At 44.6% G+C, this 27561-nt stretch overlaps 1 protein-coding gene across 2 annotated transcripts in view; it reads right to left on the bottom strand.

Moving 5' to 3' along the window:
- YJEFN3 (YjeF N-terminal domain containing 3) overlaps nt 1–18101 on the bottom strand; it is a 32937-nt gene extending 14836 nt beyond the window's left edge. Inside the window, exon 1 of one of the 2 annotated variants that reach the window (XM_036741817.1) lies at nt 18030–18101. In XM_036741817.1, coding sequence (XP_036597712.1) covers nt 18030–18085 — 56 coding nt within the window. In that variant the 5' untranslated portion in view covers nt 18086–18101. Of the gene's footprint in view, nt 1–54; nt 212–18029 lie in introns of those variants that run through there. The other variant, XM_036741816.1, reaches the window with a different exon arrangement.
- Between the last annotated feature and the right edge of the window lie 9460 nt (nt 18102–27561).

The raw sequence follows: 27561 nt of genomic DNA on the forward strand, positions 1-27561 counted from the left end.
AAAGGAAAGTTTCAGCCTTTCCCAAACCCTGGTTTGCCTAACTGGATCTTGGACAGTGCCCCTTTCTCATCGAACAAAGATGGCAACCAACTTCCCAGTGCATGAGAAAATCTGGTTTGACAAATTCAAGTATGATGGTACAAAGAGGAAGCTCTGCAAGCAGATGAATGAATGGTCCCATGTCTGACTTCTCCTGCCACAGTGCATACATTGGCTTCTCAGGCAGCCCCAGTGGGAACCACAGAGAGCAGCTGGTCACCAGAATTGCCAGCCTGGAAGTGGAAAACCAGGATCTTCTGAGTGTACGTCAGGACCTGTAGCTCACCAGACCTCCCACCTCTCTCTGGTTCCTCAGACACAGCATGTGCCCCCTATGCAGAAAATGGAGGTGCCTAGAAGACTGCCACATTAACGGAACATCATTTCGCTATCAACCCATGTGGTAGTGATGATGAGGAAGCAGACAAGAAGGAGGCACACATAGCCTCCTGAAGAGCGGCTTCAGCAACATGCAGAGGGGACCAGGAAGCCAGGGCTTATTGCTAAATCTTCCATCCTTCTAAATGTCAAGCCTTGGAATGATGAAACAGACATCAGAATTGGAGGAGTATGTCTGCCCCATGCAGCTGGACAGACTGGGCTGAGGAAGCTTCAAGCTGGTGCCTGTGGGTATGGCATCTGGAAGCTGCAGAGCCAGTGGATATGGAGGTGGGTTTGACCATCCTGGAGGAGATCACCGAGGACAGAGAGTACATGCAGAGCATTGACACTGACATCACTGCTTTTAATACAATCGGCCCAAAATCGTGTGAATCTGCAACTAAAATCAAGGCCAAAATTTGAGAAAAAATAAGGGGGGTAGTTTCCATTGAATGAGGAGTTTAGAAGCCAGATTGCAGAGGTTTGAGAAGAGGATAAAGGAGAAATGGAGGCATTGTACAGAGTTGGCTTTCTCAAGTTTAGACTTGAAGGGAAGGAGAGCTATAGGAAAATATCCAGCAAAGACAGTAGGATTAAGTGAGGATTTTTTTCTTTTTGGAGAGAGGAAGGCAGGGCAGTTGGGGTCAAGTGACTTGCCCAAGGTCACACAGCTAGTAAGTGTGTCATATGTCTGAGGCCAGATTTGAACTCAGGTCCTCCTGACCCCAGGGCCGGTGCTCTACTCACCGCACCACCTAGCTGCCCCAAAGTGAGGAATTTTTTAAGGATAGGAGAAGATATGGGTGTGTTTGTAGGTAGCACGGAATGAACCAGCGGATGTTGTCACTGCTGTTGTTGAGTTGTTTTCGGTTACATCTGATTCTTCGTGATCTCGTTTGGGGGTTTCTTGGAAAAGATATTGGGATGGTTTCCCATTTCCTTCTCCAGTTCATTTTACAGATGAGGAAACTGAGGCCAACAGGGTTTAGTGACTTTCCCAAGTCACATAGCTAGTAGACGTCTGAGGCCAGATTTGAACTCAGAAAAATGAGTCTTCCTGACTCCAGGCCCAGCATTCTGTGCACTTTGGCATTAAAGATTAAAGAAAGAATGGGGATGATAGAGAAAAGAAGGGATAGAATGCAGTCAAGTGTGCCTGTACAAGAGTTTGCCTTGAAGGAGATAGTAGGGGAAGGCATCTGAGTGACGTCAGGTGAGAAGGAGGGGAGAAGCGAGAGCTCTCCATGAATGGCCGTGTGTGTGTGTGTGTGTGTATGCATGTATGTATGTGTGTGTGTAATATGAGGCAAAGTCCCAAGCAGAAAGAGTGGAGGGAGAGGTTGCTGTGGGAGGCTTAAAGAGAAAGAAAACACCCAGAGAAACAAAAAAGTGGTGTAGAACCACTACTGTGTAGGATGGGATTGTAGATCCACCTCTCTTCCTTCCCTGATGGAAGAACATGTCAGTTGAAGCCAGAAGATGGAAGCAGAGAAGCCCTACAGCCTCAAGTCTAACAAAATCCTCCCCATGGCAGTGAACATCAGGGACCATAGAGCCAGAGTGAAGGCGATCTGCAGGAAGTCAGCTCACTGAGAACAGCTTGATGACATCAATAGCCCTGGTACGTTGGGGGGGGATCTATGGCCCCTCCATGCCATTTGCTCTGGCTACACATGCTCCCTAGGTATGATCCTCCACCTATTCCTTAGGTGTGGCCCCTCTTCCCCCCTCCCATGACTATGAGAGAGTATGCCCCAGATTTATAGGGGAAATGTTTTATCGCTACATTTCTTATGCTCTTTGTCAAAAATGCCTTTGCTTTTAACTAGGTGTACTGGCTGGCTGGTAAAAGCAAACACATCCAAGAGGGCTCCTGAGTCATTCTTTTGAGAAGATGCAAGCCTACAGGCCAACCTTAACCTGGGATAGCTTGGGGGGAGTGGTGATAAGGAAAGAGGGTAGGGAGGAAAAAACTCATGTGCACAGTAGAGAGGGAACAGCCCTGGTGCCACATGGATAGATATCAGCTATTGTTACTACTCTCCTTTTAACTATCATCCTCTGTCTCCTCCCCTTCACTGCCAAACTCCTAGTAAGGACCGTCTATACCAATGGTATCAAGCTCAGTCCACTAAACTGTACATAAGGATCCCTGCAGGCTCCATAATGATTTTGTCTTTAAATGTAATATCTGTTTTATTGTATTTTTGTTTTATTTTGCATTTATGCTTCATTTTCATCTGCTTCAGGAGTGTTGTAGGCTACCTGCCAGGGTGTGTTTGCTATCCCTGGTCTACATTGCTTGCCATCATTCTCTTACTCTTCAAATCCTCTCTCAGATAGCTCTTCACCTGGACCTTGCTTTTTTACCTAATTCTTCCTCCCCCGTATCATAGTCATTTACATATTTGCCCTTCACTCCATTAGGTTATAATAATCTTAGAAGCAGTGTCTCTGTCAGATCTATCTTGGTACCCCAAAGGACTTTGCATGCAGGGGGTGTTTAATAAAGATTTGTTCAACTGCGCAAATCAATGTTAAAGCTAGAGAAAGCATTAGAATGTAAGATACAGAGTGTGAGAACAAGAAGAGATCTCGGAGCTCATCTATTCCAACTCCACTCCATTTTAAATATGAGAAAATTGAGTCTCAAGCAGTGGAAATTACATGGTAATCAAGGGACTCACAGAATCTGTTTTGGAAAAGATTTCAAAAACCATCTAATCTGACCTATAGTACTCAAAAATCTCCAGTGAAGGGGAACCCACCATCTCCCAAGCCATCCAATTCTACTTTTGATATCTCTATGTGTTAGAAAGTTATCCTTTACATTAACTTGGAATATGCTTCTGTCAATTGCCCTAAGTCCTTAGACTAATCATTGTATATGGTCAGATTCACTCTTTTAGCATCTGAGTGTCCCTTCCTATGGATAAAGACCAGCTGGTCAATTTCCTCCCTAAACTGGCTCCCAGAACACAATGCTCCAGATGGGGTCTGACCAAGGCAGAGAATAGTAGGACTGTGCTCTCTCATCCTAAATACTATTAAAACGATCTAGGATTATTGCATTCGCTTTTCTGACTGGCACGTTTACATTGAGCTTATGGGTCCCAAAAGGTTTTCATAAAAGTTTTTGTCTAGACCGGCTCCACCCACCTTCCCCATTCTACACATGTGAGGCAGATTTTCTGAACCCAAGTGGAGGAATTTACATTTATTTCTACTACATTTCATCTTGTTAGATTTATCCCATCCTCTTATGCCAAGATCTTTTAAGTTCATGACTATCCTCCAGAGGGTTAACTATCCCATTCAGTTTTGTGTCATCTGTAAATCTGACTAACCCTTTTATTAACAATTTGAATGAAGACATGCTTGATAGAATAGAATTAAAGATCTGTCCCTGGGGCACACTAATAGATAACTTTCTCCAAGTTGATGTCAGTCAGTGCCCTTTGGGATTGGGTCTTTCAACCAGTTCCTATTCCACCTCACTTTGCCATCACATAATCTCTCCATAGTGTCCAAAAGCATTACAGGAGAGACTTTGTCAAGCAAGTGCCTTGTTGACATCCAGATAGAGCATTATATGTCTACAGCATTCACGTGATCTACCAGTCCAGGAGTCCTGTCAAATAAGGAAATAAGATTAGTTTGGCATGACTTGTTCTTAACTAACCCATACTAGCTCTCATTGATTACCTCTTCCTCTTCTTAATACGCAGAATCAATGCTTTTCATCATGTTGTCTAGAATTTTGCTAGTAATCCACGCCAAGCTCAGTGGTCTGTCATCTACAAACTCTGCCTTCTTTTCTCTTTAAAAATCGGGACTTTGTTCTTTCCTACTCCTTTGGGATCTTGCAAACACCACTGCCAGCAGGTTGGCAATCACATCTGCCAATTCTTTCTATACTCTAGGATGTTGTCATTCTTAGCCTAGTAACTTGAATTCATCTCCCCATCCATCTGGAGTTTCATCTCCCTGTTACACATTTTTGTTCTATTCCTCCGAGTCTCAAGATCATTGTCATCAGTAGAGAAAACAGAAACCCAACAAGAGTTGACTAAGCTGAGTCATTCTTAGTTGTCTCTGTCCTCCCTTGTGACTGTCCCATCCCTTCAATACTTTGTTTTTTTGAGGGGGGAAGGCAGGGCAATTGGGGTTAAGTGACTTGCCCAAAGTCACACGGCTAGTGTGTCAAGTGTCTGAGGTCGGATTTGAACTCAGGTCCTCTAAACTCCAGACCCTGTGCTCTATTCACTGCACCACCTAGCTGCCCCTATCCCATCCCTTCGGAACTATACTCTCGGCCCTTTTTTGATTTTTCTCTTGTCCCAAACATAGCTCAAAAAAAAAAACACCCTTCTGTTCTCTTTTCTGTTTATAGATTACTAATCTCAGCTTATTGTCAGTTTTAGTGTTTCTGATACCATTCTCATAGGATCATGCTAATATTTTGTAAACTTGATGATTTATCTGCACTTGCTTCCAACTTCTATACATTTTTTCTTTCTCTAAGTTGATAGTTGAATTCTCTGGGCATCCACATCACTCCCTCTTTTCCTCCTCAATGGACTTGTTTGCCCATCACTTATAATTCCATTCTTGGAAGCTTCCTGGCCCCCACTTACCAAATAGTTTATTAGAAGGGTCAGCCCATGGGATCCTGCCTAACCATGATATATGAACCTTTTGAAAATACTTCTCCCCAAAATTCAGTGGATATGACAGACTGTACCCACCTTTCTCTCCTCTATCACAACAGAATAACCACTTCTCTACAAGACTGGAATTGTTTCTAAGATAACAACCAACTCCAAAGTCACAGAACTCCCTGGACCTTTTGAAAGTATTTTGAAATTATTGTTAAGGCAAGTGGAAGATTAAATATGTGTTCTGCTTAGTATCTGTTTGGAAAAGAGGAAATATGGTGCAGGAGAAAGAGCTCTAGGTTTGTAGTCAAATGAGATGAATTCAAATCCTAGCTCTACCAGAATGACTTTGGAAGAGTCATTTAACCTACATGGTCTTCTTCACTTTCTCCATCTATAAAGGGAAAAGGTTAGACAAAAACAGAAATTATTTTTCTTTTTAATTTATTTATTTTATTCTGAACTTAAGAAATAAAACAAAAGTTTAAAAAAACAGAGGTTCTTAACCTTGGCGTCCACAGATTTGCAAGAGGTCTGACTTCAGGGGGACCATGAACTTGGATAGGAAAAAAATGATCTTTATTTAAATATAATTGCTTTCTTTTGTAATTCTATGTATTTAATTTTATGCATTTATCAAGATTCTAAGAAGGTATCCAAAGGCTTCACTCCTGAAAGGAGCAACAAAGAAAAGATAAAGAACCCCAGACTAAGATTCCTTCCGGCTCCAAATCTCTCATCCCAGTCCCCCCACTACTAAAATCTCATGCCTCTGACTACACATATATAACCTATTTTGAATTGCTTGCCATCTCAATGGAGGTGGGGGATGGGGGAGAGAGAGGGAGGAAGGGAGAGAATCTGGAACTCAAAGTTTTAAAAACAAATGTTAAAAATTATTTTTACATGGAATTGGGGAGAAGTAAGATACTAAATAAATTTTTAAAAATAAATAAATAAAATAAAATCTCACGTCTCCATGCCAGGTTTGTCACTGGTTTCCCATACTCTTCCTCGAGAAGCTAGAAGGGGCTGTAGATGTTATGTTTCAACTGCTTCATTTATAAATGAGAAAAAATGAAAAGAGAAATTGTCCCAGGTCACACATGTAGCAATAAGGAGTCCCAGGACTGTAATTCAGATCAAATTCAGGGCTTTTTCCTCGGGTTCAAGGTGATGTAGGGTTAAAGCAAAGCCAGGGCTAAAACTCAGGGTCCCAGGATACCTAAGTGTTCTATTCTTTGTACAACATTTTGGTGTAACAAGTGTATCGGAGCCAGGGGTCACAGAACTAAGGGCAAAATGTTCCTAAATCCTTGTTCCCTCCTTGGGCCTCCCAAGGGCCAAAACCTTGAGAATTCCTGGAACTCTGGGAGCTCAGAATTCGAGGCAGGAAGGCAGATGGACCCAGCTTTCCTCCACTCTCTTTGTAGCATCGTAGATGAGGTGCTACTGCCCTCTTGTGGTCCCATTCCAGGTTACTCAATTACAGCCCTAAAACAGAAATGTCACAGCAGGACAGTTTGCTAAGATTATAAGAATGTCAGCTATAAGGGCCCTTAAAGTAGAATATCAGAGCTGCCAGGGCCCTTAGAACATAGAAAATCAGAGCTCGGAGAGCCCTTAGAACATAAAACACAGCTCCTCTAGTCCAGGAATGTCCATATGTTTATACAGTAGGTCATCTCATCAGAAATCCATATGTCTGGGCTAAATCAATTTAATCCTATGATTAATTACAGTCAGTTTCGTTGCAATTAGTAAATGACTCAAGCCTGTTGCCACAACACCTAGCATAAGTTCCTGGTCGACTTGAGTGGGTAATTAGGTTCTATTTGCCTATTAATTAGTATTTTAAATGTTTTTTATAAAGATCTGAGGCCAACTGCACCCCCAGGTTAAGCAGGCTACATCTGTCCTATGATCATATTTTGGATCTTCCTAGATATAATCCAATACTTCCATTATATATAGATGAGAAAACTGAAGCTCAGAAAGACGAATTTTGTTGCCTCATATCACAGAAGGATTGGAGGTCGGGAGTAAAACCCGGACTAAAGCCCCTTTGTCCAGGTCCACTACACTACAGTTATAGCCAGAGTTTAAATTGCCTGGGATATAAGAGTCGAGTAAGAAGGAATTTCCAGCCATGAACAACACACCTCTGGTAAGAACACCGTCGTACACCACCACATTACTGGCCCCTTAACCTTCATTTCTGGACATTCCTGCTTTCTATCATATTCCCCACTCGATCTGAGACTAAAGACTTTAGCTTGAAAAGGCCAAGGTCCCCCACTGCATCCTGGGCCATCTCCATATCTGATCCATATTTGGCCACTGGACCCGGATGGTTCCAGAGGAAAGAGTAAGGCTGGTGACTTTGCACAGCCCTCCCTTGCTTAAATCCAATTCACTTACACATCATGACATCATTTCTCTGATGTCATGGTCCTCTTCAAGAATGAAGGACAAACAACAATAACCCACTTGATCCAACATTCAACAAACGTTTACTAAAGTACTTTCTTTGGACAAGACACCTGTTCCTCTATTCTTAAAAGGACAGAGAAGTTGGGGGTGGGGGTAACCCAAAAGAGACTACACTGAAACAAGCAAGTAGGTGTAAATAAACACCAATTAAGAGCCAACTATTTGCCAGGCATCACTATGAGGCAGTGGGGAATACAAATACAAAGAATGAAATAATCCCTATTCTGAAGGAATTTATATTCTAACATGGGAGACAAATATGTACATATATATGAAGAAAATTTAAAAAGACAAGAATAGCTACCATTTCTATAGTGCTTTAAGTTTTACAAGAACTTCACATATATATCATGTAGGTGCTGTTATAATTCTCATTTTACAGATGAGAAGACTAAGCTAAAAGAGGTTAAGTGACTCACCCACGGTCATACAGCATGAGGTGGGATTTGAACTCAGGTGTTTCTGACTCCAAATCCTGGACTCTATCCACCTCTCTACCTAGTTGCCATAGAAATGAGGTAATTAGGGAGGGTCCGGAAAGGCTCCATGTGGAAGGTGGTACTTGAGCTGAGTTCTAAAAAAAGAGAGGAATTCTATGAGGAATGAGCAAATTCCAGGTATGGAGAATGGCCAGTACAGATGCATGGAGGCCAGAGATAGAATGTCCTGTGTGAGGAACAGAGGGCCAATTTGACTAGATAGATCAGGGATAGATAGATAGATAGCTGGAAAGATAAATGGCAGGGAACCAACAAGAGCAGAATTCTATTCTGGACCTGAGGAAGAGATAGGTGCTGGGGTGAAGATAATGGGGACCTTGGGAGGGAGTAACTCTTCCCTCCTAAAGTTTGAGATAGAGGACAGGAAAGCCAGGCACAGTATGACATGCACACTTGAAACTGGGGAGAAGGGTTTTCAAAGAATTCAGGGAAAGGATAGATAGGATACTGTGGAATTAAATTTCAGGAAGTCAGACCAAGAGAGGTAGGAAATAGTCAAGAATGAATTTCTGAAGCTTCGGAATGAGAGACGAAATGACCTATGGGGTGTGTGTGGCTTGGATGGAGGGGAGCTAGGTAGATGGGTGGGTATGGGTATAGGGATGTGGGGAGGATTGGGGCGGGGGATTGAACATGGAACAAGTAGGAACAGTAGGGCTGGACCATAGTGTATGTGAAGGAGTGTGATAAGAAACAAATCTAAGGTTGAAGCCAGATGGTGAAGGACTTTAAATGCCCAACAAGACGTTATGTTTGATCTTGAAGGTAATGGGAAGCCATTGTAGCTTTTTGAGCAGAGGAGTGCCATTGTCAATACTGTACTTTTTTCTGGTGAGGCAACCTTGGTTAAGTAACTGGCCCAGGGTCACAAAGCTAAACCTGAATTTAAACTCAAGTCCTCCTGACTCCAGGGCCAAATGGGTACTTTAGGAATATCACCCTGGCAGCTGAGTGAAAGATCATTGGAGTGGGAAGAAACTTGGGGTGGAGAGACCTATTAGAAGGTTACTGTATATACTCTATTCCTCAATAAAGAAGCAGTTAAGGGACATGAACAGTTCTCAAAAAATAATTGCAAACTATTAATAAACATATGAAAGAATGCTTCAAGTTACTACTAAGAGAAATGCAAAAACAACCCTGAGCTTTCACTTCACACCTAGGAAATTGGCAAAGATAGCCAAAATGGGTATAGCCAGTATTGGAAGGTTTGGGAAAAGACAGGCAGACTCAGGCACTATTAGTGCTGCTGTGAATTGGTACAACCATTCTGGAAAGCAATTTGGAATTATGCAAATAAAGCAACTAAAATGCCCATGCCCTTAGATTCACTTACCCCAAGGAGATCATTAACCAAAAGAATGGCTCCATATACACCAAAGTATATACAGCAGCACTTTCTGAGGTAGCAGAGAGCTGGAAACAAAGTGGATGCCCATTGGTTGCAGAATAGCTAAACAAATGATGGTAGGTGAACATTAGTGTGATGGCAAATGTGCTATAAGAAACAACAAACATGATGAATACAGAGAAGCTTGAGAAAAATGCATATGAATTAATGCAAAGTGAAGTAAGAAGAACCAGGAAAACAGTAAGAATAACCACCACGAATCAATCGAAATGGAATGTTGTGAAAAGAAAGAGTTAACTTGATCCTAAAGATGAGATATGAAGATACCTTCAATATGTTTTGCAAGATTGAACTTGTATAAGCTGTAACAAATCTCTTACCATCTCAGGGAGGGGGAAGGCAAGGGAGGAAGAGAGAAAATTTGGAACTCAAAAAATTTTTAAATGAATGTTAAAAATTGTGCTTACATGTAACTGGGGGAAAAAAATAAAATATTTTTTTAAAAGAAAGAAAAAAAAGATACCTTCCCTGCTCCTTTGCAGAGGTTGGGGATAGAGTGAAGGAGAGAGGGCTACAAGTCTAGAACATTGTATGTAATATCAGGTTTTCTCAATGAGTTGATTTTTTTATCTGTGCTTCCTCTTCTAAAAAAAATTCTTTGTTATAAGGGGTGGCTCTCTGGGAAAGGGAGGGGACAAGATGGAGGAGGAGAGGGGATACAAAAGGAAATCTTGATGATGTAAAACAAAATATGCCATTGGAAAGAAGTAGAAAGGAAGGGAGGAATGTGCGAAATACTGTGCAGTTAGAATAAACCAAACCTGGCCAATGATTAGACATCAAGAGTGAGGGTACAGAGGAAGATTCCCAGTAAATGGACACATTGTGGTGCCCCTGACATAAAGCATCACCTTCCAATATGAGATTCCAGAGACCATGTTGCCCTTCCCTGGGGATGAACCACTCAGCTTTAGAACTTGGCACTGAAGTTTATCTGTCCTGATAGGTGAGTACAAACTCCTGTCACTTACCACATCTAACTGTCCCTAGACCACGGGGACAACTCATGCAATCACTCCAATCAACTAGAAACCTGAGACTGCCTGACCTCTTGCCATCTGCCCATCCCTCTCAGTCACCTACCATTCCCCTCATTTTCCACCTCTTCCTCTCAGGACAGTCATCAAACCAATGCCACCATTGCTAGTAGAAAGGCTGTGACAATCTACTGCCTTTTAGCTCTTGCCATCCCTGTGAATTCTCAGACCGAAATTCCCTTCCTTGGACTCCACTCCCCTTTATGTGTTGTCTCCTCCTGTTAGAATGTAGGCTGCTTGAGGACAGTGAAGGATGTCTCACTTGTATGTTTTGTATCCCCAGAACCCGAACAGTGCCCACCATATATCTGGGGGTTAATAAGTGCTTTTTTGTCCATTCAAGTTAGAAGAGGAGTGGGTTGAGAGGAAGGTGATGATTTCAGTTTTTGATGCTATTGGGACAGTCAAGTGGAGATGTCCAGTGGGAAGAAGTTAGAGACGAGTAGGCTTACTTGAAGAGAAAACATCCTAATAATGAAAAGTAACCCAAAGTCAAATGAGTTGCTTGCAGAGACAGTAGGTTCCACCTCCCTAGAGATCTTCAAGGAGAGGTGGGAAATTTTCTTATTGGGAATATGGAAAAGGATTGCTTGTTCAGGTATAGCTTGGACCAGATGGCCTCTGAGGTCCCATCCAACTCTGAGCTTCTGTGAAGGAATGTGAAGACCAAGGCCTCCAGCCTTGGATGGGCGATTTGGCCTATTCCCAAGGGTGGGGGTGGGGGAAGGGTGAGTGGTCACAGTTGGAGGGAGGAGGAAGAACACGCTCTTCCCCCATGCTAATAGTAGGTTAGATTTTTTTCATCAGTCAGCACCCCTTGTTCTCCAGAGTCTGAAAGGGGTCATTTATACATTGTTCATTTCCAGCCTGGCTAATTAAGGGGATTGGTAGCAGCTGTGTGGCATTGGCTGGGCCCCAAGGACCAGCTTATGGGCTCATCTTGTGCCCATCCCGCCCAGGACAATGAAAATCCCAATTGTCAGTAATTATAAACCAGGCTCCCAGCTCTGCCCCAACTCAATGCGTGATCATGGACAAGTCACCTCCCTTATTAAAGTCTCAGTTTTCCCATCTATGAAATGAGGGAAGTGAACTAGACTATCTCTGGCAAAGGTTCTCAACCTGGGGCCCATGAATTTGGGGGTATATATATAAATATTTATATATACATATACATATATATATTGATAACTGTGTTTCAATGTGATTGGTTTTCTTTGTAATCCTATATATTTTAGTCTATGCATTTAAAGCCATGATTTTAAGATATCTGAAGGCTTCACCACACTGCCAAAGGGGTCCAGGACACAAAAAAAGGCTAAGAACCCCAGCTCTATGCGCTCTGATAACAGCTCTAACAACTTGTCACCTAAGGGTCTCATCTATAAAATTAAAGATTTGGATAATCCCCTCCTACCTCTAAAACTCTGTGATTATCATCTCTTCTTCCCACTGCAACCAGTGTAACTTTGGCCTGTTTTTTCCCTCTGAGCCTCTGAAGCTGACATTCTAAATCCCCAGTCACTGTTAGACTTGGACCCAGGTGCCCAAGGTCATGATGGAGAAAATGGGAGGAACTGGCAGCACACAGGGTCTGGTTCACTGCCCTGGCACCATTGAAAAAAGACACAATAGAAGCAAAAGATAAATTTTGCTGACCACGTAATAATGCTCTCTGTCTTTCCATCTCCCCAAGTGGGTTGGAAGGGGCTTTCGGGGTCTAAGCAGCAGACCAGCATAGGGTAGGGGAAAGGGGGAAGGAGAAATGGAAGTAAAGAAGATGGGCACTGAGAACAGGTCCGTTTTCTCTATAGTGATTGGAATTCCCACTGGGAAATGGCTCCTAAAGGGGTAGTACAAGTTTCTAGTAGATTTACATCTGGGTCCAACCTTTCTCTCTTCTTGACTCTCATCCAAAAAAGACCCACGGAATTGAAATAGACCCTATGAGGGAAAACTCTTTCCTCGGTAGACCTGTATCTTGAATTTCTCTTTCTGAGGTTAAGAGGCATTAATGTCTGGGATGGTGGGGGCTCCCCACTTGAGAACTAAGTGCTTTGGGCAGCCAAGGGTCAGAAGAGATTAATAATGACCACTAATAGCTCCAAGGTCTACAATGCTTTACATTTACACAGTGACTTCTCCATCCATTAGTTTTCATTAAATCTTCCCAACAGCCCTGAAGGGGAGACACAACAACAATGATTCTGCCCATTTTACAAAGGAGGGATACTGAGGCCTAAACAGGAGAAAGGACTTGTCCTCACATTGCTAGTAAATTCAGTGTCCTTCCTAACATCCCCTGCCAACAGACTCATGGCTGTTGGTGGAGAGAGAGGGGAAGAGGTATTCAATTTATTCTGCTTGGCTCCAGAGAGAAGGACTAGGGCCAATGGGGGGCGGGGGGAAGGGCAGGGGTGGACCAGAAGGAGTTTTAAGGAGGCAAATATTGGCTAAAAATAAGGAAGAATTTCCTGACACTTAGAGCTGCTCCAAAATGGACCTGTTAGAAGAGAGATTGGAGGTGAAGTGACTGGAAACTGGGTGATCAATTAGATGGCTACTACGTTAATCCCAAGCCTGAATGAGGATGGCTTGTGCTGAGCAGAGGGGACAGATGCAAGAAACATTCCTCCCCACCCCAAGGGTAGAATCAATTAAGACTTAGCAGATGATTGGGTGTGAGGGGGTGAAGATGAAGGAACATTTTAGGATGACTCTGAGGTTCCGAGCCTGAGTAACTGGGAGGAAGGTGATGTCATCTGAAACAGGGAATTGGGGAGGAGGGGCAGGTTTGACAGAAGTGGGGGAGGAATGATGCTCAATTCAATTTAGGGCATGTTGAGGAATCACGAATGCTGGATATAGAGCCTGAAGAGCTGAGTTTGAATCTCCAACTAAACTAATTGGGCCAGTCAATCATTCTAGGCTTCATTGTCCTTACATATAAAATGAAGAGTTTGGACTACTTGATCTCTCAGGTTGATTTCAGCTCTAAATCTATGCTCTTAAACCAAACCAAATGTGAGGCAGTGCTTTCAAAGGGCAGTGCCCTTTCCACTGGGTCTGGTCCACCACCCCATGCCTGAGCCCTTCTGCCCCACCACTTCCACAAGAGCAGAAGAAGTACTGATCAGAGGACCCAAGTTCAGCAGGAAATTAGAAATCCAAGACGTTAACTTAAAAAAATCAGGGAATCATCTACCCAGTAAGGAGTAGCTAAAGCCATGGGCATGGTTGAGGTTGCCAAGGAAGAGACCCTTATAGGGCATCTGACCTCGGAAAGCACAATGAAAATAAGGAAAGGAGAGCTTGAAGTATCAACCCAGTGGATGGGCAGGAGAAGAGCCACTGGCCACAGGCAAAATCCCAACCCCCTTCCTGGTGGGCTTCTTTAGAAGGAAGCCAACTTCAGCAGGTGCAGCAAGAAGCATCACCTTTCCAAGATGTTGCCACTTAATCAACCCACCTATCCCAGCCTCCCTCTGAATTTAGGCTGAAGGAATTAGGAAGGGGGTGGGGGAGAGGATGATGGAAATTGAGGGAGCTGAAAGCAATTGTTTGCTCTTGCTCCCTTCCCCTCCCCTCACTTTGTTCCCAAAAGTTCCACTCTCTCTGGGGGAACAAAAGGAAGGGAGGAGCAGGCCGACAGGAGACAGTACCATCTCGCCAGCTCTTCCCCCAGCCAATTTGGGAATCATTTCCCTGCTTAAGTGGTAATTAAAGCACTCACAGGGAACCATGGAGTGGAGTGGGGGAAGAGATGTAGCTGACATTACTCGAAAAGCACTGGCCTGAAGTCAGTCAACAAGCATTTATTAAGCACCTACTACGTGCCAAGCACTGTTACCTGCTGGAGATCCAAAGAAAGGCAAAAAACAGACCCTGCCTTCAAAGACCTCACATTCTGATTCTCAACTTACAAACAACTATGAATGTACAGGATATATATGGGCTAAACTGGAGATAATCTCAGAGGGAAGGCAGTGGTACTGAGAGCATTCCGGGACAAGGAAACACTTCTTGCAGAAGGTGGGATTTTAGCTAAGGCTTGAAGGAATCGAGGGAAGCCAGGAAGCAGAAGTGAGCATTCCCGGTATGGAAGAAAGGAACAAAGTGTGAGGGGGGGCAGTCAGGATACCTTGATTCCTGTTCCTCCTGACTCATTGTGAGACCTTGCAGGAATCACTTCCCCCTGCTTCCTATTCCATCCCTTCCACCCCAACCCTTTCCCCAATGTCAACCATCTCTCATCCCCAGCCTGTGGCTCCAGCACAGATCCTGACACTGGTGTCTATTCCCTCATCTGTCCCAGCTGATGTTCTATGACTCCAGAACTCACCGACTCCAGCCTGCAGTTAGAGAGTAAGGATTAAGTTTTAGTGGTGGCAAAGGGCCACGTGCTCCAGGACCTGCAGAGTGGAAGGTGGGATCCCACGTGGGAACTGTGGAGGAGGCAGGGGCGGGAGCTCCTAGGGAGCAGGAGACAATGAAGCCTCACAGCACACGTCATCCAGCCCTAGAAATAACTACAGGTGGGGGCTGTTACTCAACCTACACTGGAGAGAGGGAGGCTGGAAGTGAGGGTGGGGAGGGGCTGGGAATTCCACTCCTGACTGTGCTCCCTTGGGGAAGGAGGAGATCCCATTAAGAAGCCCTTTCCATTGGATATGATCCCCACCCCCTGCCTGAGCCCTTCTACCCCACCACTTCCACAAGAGCAGAAGTACTGATCAGAGGACCCAAGCTCAAATCTTGCCTCTGATGCTTATTACTGTGTGACCTTACGCAAGTCACTGAACTTCTATGGACATCAATTTCTTCATCTGTAAAATGAGAGAGATGAAGAAGTCTTTTCATCCCTAGAGTTATGATCCTATGATCTCTTCAGCACATGGGAGAGAGGTGGGTCAGCTTACCAGAGGAGTTCAGAAGGCCAGAATCACCCACCTCCACTTTAGGGGACATCTCTCCAAGCTCCTATCTTAGCGTGTTAAGGCCAGGCCTATAAGCTCATCTCTAAAAGAGCAGCTCTTATCTCAGACCCAAGCCCTATGTCTCCGCCTCCTCACCCCAGGCAGGGAGGTGGCACTTGGAGTCAGGAAGGCCTGAGTTCAGATCCTTCCTCAGACACTTGGCTGTGTGACCCTGGGCAAGTTACTTAACCTTTCTCGGTCTCAGTTTCCCCATCTGTAAAATGGGGATAAGTGTATCACCTACTTTACAAGGTTGTAAGAATCAAATGAGATAACATATGTAAAGAGCTTTTGCAAATCTGAGAACTCCATGTAAGTTATTGTTATTTTATTATTATTATTATTATTATTATTATTATTATTATTATCATGTATTACTATTCCTGAAAGCTGAACAGCCCAGTGTGTGGAAGGACTGCTTTCCTCCAAAAGGCTTCCAAGCTTTTCTGCAGATAAAGAACAAGGAAGCAGGTTTTAGGACAACATGCCAGCAACCCTCTCTCTTTTTGTGTGTGATCCTCGCAACAGTTACATGATGAGGAAAGTGTAGAGAATCATGCTCATTTAACAAATGAGGCTACTGAGGCTCAATGAAATAAGTATGAAGAGGGGTGAGACTTGATCTCAGATTTTCTGACTCTTTCCTTTATAGACCCTTCCAAAGTGCTCCCAAGAGGAGGAAGCAAGGATCATGAGTCATAGTCATCAGGACCTCCTCACCTGGACAGCTCCCCACTCCTGAGCGGTGCCCAGTAACTAGAAAAAGAGGGGAGGAAGGAATGTGGTCAGCAACTCCTAGGCTAAGAAAATTCCTCAGCCACTCCCTTCCCCCAACCCTGGGCTTCGTCCCTGCTTCCTTCTCACAGCAGCATCTATTTCCCTTATAGGATCGTGGAATGTTAAAACAGGAAGGGAACTTGGAGATCATAGACTAACCCTCTCATTCTACAGGGTAAAATGAGGCCTAGAGAGAGAAAGTGACTAGATGAAGCTGAATTGACTGTAGGTCTGCTTTACATCCTCCTGCATATCGGTCGATCAACAAACATTTATTAAGTGCTATGTTCCAGGCACTGTGTTCCCCAGGTAGGGGACTCAAAGAAAAAAGCAGATATCACCTAGACAGAAGGTGAAAAGAATCAGGAAAGCCAGGAGTCCGGATTCCCTGGTGCTATGTGCCTGAGAGGCTTCGTGCTGGAAGGATAGGGAGAAGACCGGGAGAGACTGTAGGAAGAAAAGGTGCCTAACTGAAAGCTGACAAAGAGTCAATCCCACATTCTGTCTCTGGTTCATCAAGGGAAAGAGCTCAAAGAAGTAACTTCTGTGCCTTTGTCAGCTTCCACCTCCCTCACCACAGTTGACTGGGGTGATGGGTATCTATCTGGAGGAGGGTTCCTTTCTCTTGCCTTTCCTTCCCTACTCTTAAAACCTGGTTGCTAGATTCACCTTCCATCCAATAGGCTAGACAACTTCCACCAGCTGCAAGACCTCTTGGAATTTATCTCAGTCTGTACTGGAATAAGGCTGGAGTGAGTGAGGAGGCTAGGAGGCCCTGAGGGAGAGTTCTCAAGGATTACTATTCCAAGGGCTTTAATGCTGTATCCTGGGGGAAACTGTGGCCCAGCAAGGCCCAAATCTGACTACTAATACCACCCATCCTGATCCCAGGGGTGAAGTAGAGGCCCCAGGGAGATCAGGGAGTTGTCAGGGATAGGATCCCTCACTCCCCTACTAAGAAACACCAGGGGGCTGGGACCTGAGAGACAGCAGCAATAGCAGTTTCCCAGGAAACGGGTGAGAATTCTGGGAAGGAGGGAGCTGAGGGAGAGGAGGAGGAGGGACCCCCAAGTCACAGCAGACCAAAAAGCCCCGAGTAAAAGGGTGAGGGGGAGATCGATCTCCAGGAAAGAACAGGATCCCCTCTGGGGAAGGGTAGGGGCAGTAAGTGGGCAGAGGAGCAGCTGAAAGAGGAAACTAGGACAGTCACCCGGGGACAGCGATGAAAGGGGGAGAGTTCCATGCTCCCGCAGTGGACAGACTAGAGCAGTGGCAGGGAGCCCCAACCCAGAGCCCCCAGCAGGGGATGGTCCTGGATACCCTACTAATTCTCCTTGATCGAAGCTGTCAGCTAGGGGCAGAGGCTGAGAACGAGAATGAGGCTCATTCTCTTCCTCTAATTCCAAATTCCCCCTAACCTCCACCTAGCCTTGTGCAAAGGCGCTCCCCCGGGAGCTCGACAGGGCACTGGGCCCCCAGGGAGACCACCCCTTAGCTCTCCAGGAACTAGGAGTAGCAATTGTCCTCACGTACCCCAAAGGATGGTCGAGGTCCATGGGGCCTATGCCTCTTCCCAGGAGGGTTCTTTCTGATCGCTGCACCCCCCCGGGCCGGGCACCCCTCGACCTTTGCAGGGTGGGAGCCAGAGAAGTTTCTGCAGTGTTCAAGGACCTGCCGGTGCCGCGTCCAGCCGGGGCTGGGCACTGACAACCTGCTCTTGCCCCCCGCCCCCACCCCTTCCCGCGGGCACCACTCACCTGAGGAACCTGGGGAGCTCGGGCTGCCGCCCCTCGGAGGCTGCAGGGCCGCTCATGCTGGGGGGTCGGGAGGACAGGGTGAGCTCTGCCTGGGCCACCGGAGCAGTGTGCGCGGCCTCGCAGCAGCCGCCGCCTCCTTTTATCCTCCCTCCCGCCCCTCCCTCTCTCTTTCTCGGGGCGCGGGCAACTGCGCCCCCCGCAACGCGTTACTCGGGCCCGGATGGGGCAGGTGGCCCAGCCAGTCAGGAGGCAGCCGCCGCTTCGGAGAGCCTGGCGATTGGCTGGGGGGGAAGGAGCGGAACCTCCGCTCCCAATAGCAAAGCCGGGAGCCCTTTAACCCTTTCTCCGCGCCAGCGGTGGCAGCCTTGTGAATGGGAGATGCTCCAGCTAGCCTGGGGCTGCAGGGCCAGGTTCTATCCGACTCGAACCTGGGGCTCCAGACGTGGGCCGCGGATGAGGAGGCTCAGCTCCAAGGGAAGAGAAGGGCCCCTAGAGTCTGGTATCCCAGGCAGGCCTGCTCCTCCCCCAATGTCGGCCGCCCCACCCCCAACCCTCCACCCACTAAAAGATACTGGCTCCCAATCTCTGTCATTCTAGGCAGGGGAGGGGGGCTGTCACAGCGCCCCACAGCCACTTTGGCTTCCGCGACCCCATCCGAGACCCTGGAGTCATCTGAGGGGGGAGAGTCTAATCAGAAGCCTGCCGGAGAGGGGGATCTTTGCCTATGAACCTCCCCGAGGTGCCCCTTTCCCCCACCCGCGCCCCATCCTATTGCAGAAAGCCTAGCCCTCCTGCCTGGGCTCTTCACAATACACTCACTTCACTTACCGCCTTCTGCCTACGGGGCTGAGCCGATCAGGGGTATCTGGTCAGGTCAGGGACAAGTCGGAAATCTGCAATAATAACTTATCCCCACAGGGTTTTAGGGAATACAAAGCATTTCCCGAAAACTCCTCGAGGTGGATAATACTGCTTCATTTTACACAACCGAGGTTCGGAGAAGTTAGGGAGACTTGCCCAAGGTTCTGTAGCTACTTTGTGGCAGAATCCAGAACTCAGCACTGGCTTCAGGAATGAAAATAAATGAATCAGAGCTTACTAGGTGCCAAGCACTGTGCGAAGCTGAGGATACAAATACAAAAGCAGCGACGGTATCTGCCTTCGAGGGGCTTACGTTCTGATTCGGGAGACCACACACATAGGGGAATGGTGCCAGTGAGGGGCACTTTGACCCAGTTAGTTACAAGGATGGCGAGTGGAGTGTGATGCCATGGGCAGCGAGGAGCAGTCAAGGTAGTCAAGATGGAGGCCTAGGAATGGGAATTGAAGCACGGCCGCTGAGGTCTTCCTGAAATAGTGGGCTTAGTCACTATCGTGAGGGTAGCAGGACACAATTTGAGTCTTTGGAACAAACATCCCCACCTCACCCTTATTCCCACAACCAGGGGTCTGGGTCCCTCTCCCCACCCACCAGCCCTTTCCAAACGCTGGCAGCATTGACAGTCAGTCTGTCCCCACACAACTGGGCCCTGGAAGTGGGTTTTTTGTTGTTGCTTTTAATGCAGGTGGCTGTTCTGTGCATGAATCTTATCTATGAGAGATCACCAAGGACAAATATCACATTTTCCCTTGTCTTCCCAACACTAGCTGCACTCAAGGAGTGGGGGGAAGGGTGAAGGAATTAAGAGAAGTGATCCTTGGTGAGTGCCACCCTTTTGTTGTCTCTGCTGGGTTACAGAGTGCAGAGACTGAGGGGATCTGGCCTTGGAGCTGACACTAGCTCTGTGATCAGGAGGCAAGTCGCTCCCATTCTGGGCCTGTTTCCTTATCTACAAAATAGGGGTAATAATCCTTACTCATTTTTATTTCACAGGGTTGTTGTGAGAAGTGTGCTTTGGCAAACCTTACAGGGTCATGGAAATGTGAATTAACTTTATCCTTACCACAGGTCCTGGGACTCAAATTTCTGTGTTTGAACATTTAAAAGGCCACTTTACCCATAACTCCATGAGGTATAGATTGATTTATGACCCACATTTTACAGATAATCATTTGATATAGCACTTTGGGGCTTAAAAAAAGCTTTACATTCATTATTTCATTTGATCTTCGCAGAAAACCTGTGAGGTGGATACTCTCCCATTCATGAGAGTAGATACTGAAGATCAAAGAGATTACATAGCCAGCAAGATAATTAGAAAATTAGCAAAAGGCAGCTATCAAACCCAAGTTTCCCAACTTATCCATAGCTTCTTCAGCGCTGAACAGGTCTTCTGAGATCATGTAGTCAAGGGGTGGGGAACCTTCAGCCTCGAGGCGGCATGTGGCCCTAGGTCCTCAAGTGTGGCCCTTCGACTGAATCCAAGTTTTACAGAACAAACCCTTTTATTAAGTTTGGATTCAGTCAAAGGGCCGCACCTGAGGACCTAGAGGGCCACATGTTCCCCACCTCGATCTAGTCCAACTCCTTTGTTTTAGAGATGAGGATATTGAGGCCCAAAAAGATCATAAGACTTGCCCAAGGTCACAAGCATTAAGCTGAGTCAGAATTTGAACCCAGATCCTCTGATTCCAAGTCACTTTCCATCTAGTCCAACCTTTAAACTTGAAGCAAGAGGCCTTTCTTCACAATATACCTACCAAGTGCTCCTCCACTCTCTGGACAACCATCTTCAGTAACAGAGAGCTCTTTCCATTTTGGAACATTACAATTAGGAAGATTTTTCCATATTGAGATTCAATATACCTCCCTTCAGCTTCCCCTATTGGTCCAAGTTCTGCCCACTAGGGCCCAGCAAACAAACCTAATTACCCTTTTTCCATGGCAGCCTTTCAAGTTTTTAAAAATAGGATGGGATTGCCAAAGGTCATGTAAATGAAGAAGATAGCCATTTTCTAGAGAAGGGACATAAAACCACTGATGCTTCCCAGCTAGATAACAAAGGGAAATATGAATAGGGTAAATATGGAATATGTCAGTACCCAGTTTGGGATCCATTGCCTGACGCTTGGAGGTAAGTGCAAGAAATGCCAGAAAAGTACCCAGCAATAATACTAAGAGGAAATCTAGAGTGTTAGGGGCATCTGGCACCAGGATAAAGAAAGATGGAAGGCCTTCAAGCAGGGGACTGTTATTAAGAGTGTTCCAGAGGAGGACAACTCCAGGGGCTTTAGTTCAAGCCAGCACACCTTTCCCTGGGAAAATGATGGAAGACTGGCAGGACTCCAGTCCTAAAGAAATTTGGTTATGGGACAAAGAATGAAGACAGGGCATGGCAAGGACAAGGAGAGGACATGAGGTGAAGGCTTAGTCATAACAAGTAGCTTTACCCACCTTTGAGGTAAGAAGTGCTCCTAGAATAAACTACCACCTCAGGAAAGAAACTCTAGACAAGTTGCTAAGTTTGGGGGTCAGATGCTCCCAGAATTTGGAAGGAGACAGGGGTCAGACATATAAGTGGAAGCTGTTCTGGAGGTAACTCAGGGAGTCAGGTTGTTAGTTACTGAAGAGGGTGAAGGGTCTGAACTACAGGGGCTTCAGGGAAGACCAGCCACTGCTGGCAGTTTGAAAGAAAGCAGCACCAAGATCAGGCCTCAGAGTTCAAAGATCCTAGAGGCAGAAGGGCCTTTAAGAGATCATCTGGGCCTGCCTCCTCCCTCCATCCATTTTACAGATAAGACAACTGAAGACCAGAAATGTGAAGTGATTGCCCGAGGTCTCACAAGTCATAGCAGTTGAGCAAGAACTAGAACCAGCTTTTATGAGCTGAAAGAAAACAAAGTCATTGTTTCAACAATCTGGCTAGCAGCTGTTGTGGGGGGTGAAAGACCAACACAAGCCCAACAACAAAAATGCTACCAGCACACTGCAAAAGCACAAGTTCTTTTGATCTGCTTTAGTAAGGAAAGCAACATTAAGAGGTTGACAAGTTTACTTTAATCCAGCATACAGACAGCATTCACTTAGTTCAAGGGAAAAAGCCAGCACCCTGACCTTCAGAACAAAATACAAACAAATTGCAAACATCAACAGGCAGACCTTGTCTGATTAAAATCCCAATACATAGTTACCAGAGTTTAACAAAGTCTCAGCATCCGGGTTTACAAGCTGGAGGGCTCTTAGCTACAGCTGCCCAGGAGTCTCCGCATCATCTTGCGCCACCAAGAGTGAGAGCCCTTGCGCAAATGGCTCTGTCTTCTCTTCTTAAAGCATTTCAGATGTCATCAAACATCATCTGAACGACCAGAACTTAGGCTCCTATGACTGGCTCTGGAGTTAGTACCTCCCCTCAGTTAGCCCCACCTTAGTTACCAATCCACACCCACATAGGTTTTACACCTAATAGGGGTTTGGGCCTGGGGCTTAGCACCTAGTAAGACTCAATGAAATACACTGAATTACTCAAAAGAAACAAAAGCCAAACTCTTCAAGGGCACTTGGTTGAACTAAGTGCTAAGAGCCCATTTTGCTTACCAACACAGTCATCGAGCCAGAATCCATTTTCTCATGAGGAAACTAAGGGCCAGAGAGAAATGAATGCTCAAGGCCGAACATCCAATTAGTACCAGACCTGGAACTAGAACCAAAGTCTTCGGACTTCCAAGTTCAGCAACCCTTAATGACTACCCTGCATCTGGTCATGCTACCAATCCCAAATCTACCATTATCTAACCCATATTTCTCTATCTCATCCACAAGAATATCAAATACTTCGCCAAAATCCAGAGATAGGGGGCAGAACCAAGAGAGCAATAAGCAGTGTAGGAGGTCCCCACCCCCACAAATTCCTCCACACTAGAAAAATCTAGTTTGGACCTAGAAAATGCACCAGGCCAAATCCTGATAGGAATATTAGGAAAAAAAATCACAGCAAGTCATTAGACTCAGCATTTGCCACAGCATAGAGACAAACAGGGAGGTCTGTGAACAATGGGAACAGGATCCAGCCAGGAGTATGCCAGCACCCAGAGACTGACTGTGTACCAGAGGGACAGAGAGTCCATACCAGGGCACTACCAGAACCATCATGGGTCACTTCTACAAGGACCTAGTGCTAAGTGGCAGCTTTGTCACACACTGTCCAGTTCTCCACCACAGATCCAGAGTGGATGCAGAAGGGGATCCCTGCAGGGGAGTGGCAGGAGAAGGGGAAGGTAGTATGGAGAAAGCAGGAAGTTCAGAAGCCAGCAGTAGCAGCAGTGGTCTGGCTAAGCTTGCTGAGGAAAAACCAAGGCAAGAATCCCAGACCAAAGGGGAGCCACTCTTAACCAAGAGAGCTTTCTGGATAGCTGATAGGGACTGAGTCCATCAGCAGTCTATTCTTGCTCAGAATAAAACCCAGGTCCAGGAATTTGCAAAGCTCAGACCAGAGGGCAGCAATTAGATTTTACCCTGAAAAAGACCTACCTGGTAACACTGAAAGCTTACAATTCTCCAGCCTATCACTGAAATCTGAAATAACACAACACCCAATACTCCAAGAAAGCAGCAACAGGACCAGCTGAGAGTTTTCCTCCACTGGTGCTGCAAAGTCCAGCCCTAATATCACATCTGAAGTCAGGAAGTAGGTTAGAAGAATGGCCAAAAAAAAAAGGAAAGAAAGAAATCCTACCATAAAAAAATTGTGGTGACAGAGAAGCTCAAGACACAAACCCAGAAGAGAATAACTCTAAAACATCTACAAGCAAAGCCTCAAAAAAAAAATAGCCCAGGCACCAACCAGAACTGCTAGAATAAATGAAGCAACAGTTTTAAAAGAGTTAAAAATATTTTTATAAATGAGAGCACTTGAGGTAAATTTGGAAAAGAAATGAGAGTTATGAAAATAAAGAGAAATAACAGCTTGGCATGAGATATAAAATGTTACTGAAGAAAAAAAACTTAATGAAAATTAAAATGGAACAAATAGAAACTAATGGCTCCAAGACACAACAAGAAATATTAAAACAAAGTCAAAAAGCTGAAAAACAGAAGAAAATGTAAGGTATCTCACAGCAAAAACAAATGACCTGGAAAGCAGAATGAGAAAAAATTTAAGAATTACTGGACTATCTGAATGTCAAGACAAAAAAAAAAAAGCCTAGACATCCTATTGTAAGGGGCCTTCGAACAAAACTGCACTAATGTCTTATAACCAGAGGGCAAAGCCAAAATGAAAAGAATCCACTGGTCATGTCATTTAGGAAAAAAACTAACAAATGAAAACACTCAGGAACATCACAGTAAAATCCAGAGCTTCTAGGTCAAATAAAAAAAATATGGCAAATTCTCTTTTGTTTTTGTTTTTGGGGTTTTTTTTTGGTTCTGTTTCTTCTTTCTCATAATTCATTCCATTGGTCATAATTCTTCTCCACAACTTGACTAGTGCATAAATTAATTCAATGCGAAGTTATACATGATAGTTATATGAGACTCCATGCTGTCTTGGGGAGGGAGGGAGGAGGGAGGAGGAGAAAATCTGAAACTCAAAACTATTTAGAACCGTGTGTGGTAAACTAAAAATAAATAAATAAAATTTAAAAAAAAATATGGCAAACAACCAAAAATCAAGAATTCAAGTACAGAGGAGCCACAGTCAGAAATACACATGATTTAGCACCCACCACTAAAAAGGAGGGAACAACTTAGAATACTATATTCCAGAAGGCAAAGGATATGGGGTTCATAGCCAAGAATAATTTGTCCAGCAAAACTTCAGGGGGAAAATATGGACCTTTAAATTAAATAAAGCACTTCCAAGCATTCCTGATGAAAAGACCAGAGCTGCACCATAACTCTGAATTTCAAACACAAGAATGAAGAGAAACACAAAAAGGTAAACATGAATGAACAATAATAAAAGACTAAACAAGGATAAACTGTTTACATCTTCTGAACCCTATCACCATCAGGGATGATAGAGAGAGTCCAATTAGAAAAGGCCTAGGAGTAGTTATGTTATGTTATGTTATGTTATGTTATGTTATGTTATGTTATGTTATGTTATGTTATGATCTTAATAATGGAAAGAGAAGGAAAGATGAATACATGGGGGGAGGGATGTAAGGTTAGGGAAAATCACCCCACATAATCAGGGTGCACAATTAGATATCTATACAGAAAGGGGAATCGGGGCAGCAGGCACTTGAAACTCATTTATATAAACTGGTCAAAAAAAAGGAAGAATATACACACACAGAGTTGGGTACAAAAACACATTTAACCCAACAGGAAAAAAAAAGGAGCAAAAGAAGAAAACAGGGAGAGGTGGGATTAGAGGTATTATGCATTAAGGAAGGGATTGATCCTAAGCAAAACAGACTCTAAGGATGTACAAAAATATAGCTTTTGGGAGTGGCAAAGAATAAGAATCTGAGGGGGTGTCCACAAAGTGAGGAATGGTTGAACAAGTTATGGTACATAAATGTGATGTGTGTTCAACTCTTATCTGCATAAAGATCAACCATGATTCCAAAGGACTAAAAAAATATTCTACCCACCTCCTGATAGAAGTGAAAGATTGAGAACGCAACAAATTTTTTTTTGGACATGACCAATGTAGAAATTTGTCTTGATTGATTACACATGTTTATAATGAGCTTTCTTGTGTTCTTAATGGGGGGGGGGGCCCTGCAGGAGGGGGAAGAGGAGAAGGCAGATTCTGGCTGACTAAAAACATTCTTTTTTTTTTAAGTTGTAAGAACTAGCATCAATATAATGACCACATACGATTCTACCGGGCTGATAATGAAACATATTATCTACTTCCTGACAGCTTATGTAGGGTATAGAATATGACATGTATATTTTTGTATGCAGCCAATGAGAGAAATTTGTTTTGCTTGACCATGTATATTTGTTATGAGGAATTTGTTTTTCTTTTTTCTCGCTCCCTTTTTTAATGGGGTTAGTGATGGGAAAGAGAGAAATGAGATGTCTGTTAATTTTTTTTAAAACACTTAAAATAGGAGGATGGTGTTACAGATGTGAAATGCTGTATTCATTTTCAAATGAGGTCGCTGCATTGTTAGTTTGGCTTAATTGTCTTACTTGGTTACAAGTGACCTTTTACAGAGTGGGAGCAACCTGGAAATGTTTGAAATGTAAAAACAAAACACTTCAATAAAACTTTAAACATGAAAACACACACACAAACAAAATCTAAGGATGCTTGGCATTCCCCTCACATACCAAGTTGATAATCTTGTCAGAAAAGGAAATAAGCCTATCGCAGCATGAGCTTTTCTTGACAAAGCCATCAAGACCTGCTTCCTTTCTAAATGCTTGCAAACCATTCCTTTCATATGTTCTAGACGTTGCCAAGAATTGAGACTAAACCCTCTGGCCTATAATTTGTAGGCTCCACCTTCTTCCTTTTTTTTTTTTTTTTTTTTTGGAAAACTAGGATATTTGCCCATTTGTGAGCCTGCAGCACCTTCCTTCTGTTCTCTGTGATTTTTCAAAGATCACTAGACACAGCTGCTTAGTAATCACCACCACCAGTTGCTTCCATACTCTGGGGTGAACTCATCTAAGCCTGATGACTTAAAATCGGTGAAGGCACCTAATGGCCCTCTTACCATTTCCTCACTCATTCTGATTTTCAACTCTGCTATCCATTTTTGCCCTAACCTTCTCAATCCAGAGACCATTCTCACTGGCCAAGAAAACAACAGCAAAGCTGGGGTTCGATGGTTCTGTCTACTCCCCATAGTATCCAATCTTGCCTGACCCATCGAATCAGGTCCTGTTCCTTCCTTGAGCTTTTTAACACTAAGGAAGTTGTTTAGCACTCAGTGTCAGAATCAGCTAATTCTGAGACTCGATGCTGCAGACGATGTTCTTACAGAACCATGACACACTTTACAAGGTGAATCCTCATCAGGCCACTCCCCTCCCACCCCAACAAAATCCTCCTTCCACACACCCTGAGGAAGCCTCTTCTTTATGGGCTTCCATCCCCATATGGTAAGTAGGACCACCTAATTAAGTGGTCCCTGCTTGTAGCAGGGCCATACTGTCTATTGGGAACCAAGGACCACTCGGCGCCTGGCTATACTCAGGGTTGTCATGTAGACATATCTGACTTGGATCCCAATTTCCTCATTTGGGGCAGCAGACTGGTGGTAAGATCAAAGATTACCCAAGAGTTCAAATGAGAATGCCAGCTGAGTTTGGGAGCTGAATGAACCAGGGGACACTTGGGAGAGCCGTTGGTGCTCAGTCCTGTAACAAGTCACTTTTTTCTTCTTTGACTTTGATCTTTGTTCTTACAAGCTGATGGTCTGTGCACAATAGACGGGTCTGCCCATTCAATCTATCCTCCTCAGCTGCTAAAATGATTTTACTGAAGCACTGCTCTAACGATATCATTTCTCCTACTCAATAAACTCCCTACTACCCCCAGGATCAAACATAAAGTTCTTTTTGACTAAAGTCCTTTGCAATCCAGCCCCTTCTCTATCTCCAGATCTTTTTACTTTAATTCTAAAGTCCAACCAAATAAGCCTCCTTCCTGTAATTCCTCACCCATCACATGCCACCTCCTTGCCC

Source organism: Trichosurus vulpecula, chromosome 1, assembly GCF_011100635.1.
Source record: "Trichosurus vulpecula isolate mTriVul1 chromosome 1, mTriVul1.pri, whole genome shotgun sequence".
Classification (NCBI taxonomy): Eukaryota; Metazoa; Chordata; class Mammalia; order Diprotodontia; family Phalangeridae; genus Trichosurus; species Trichosurus vulpecula.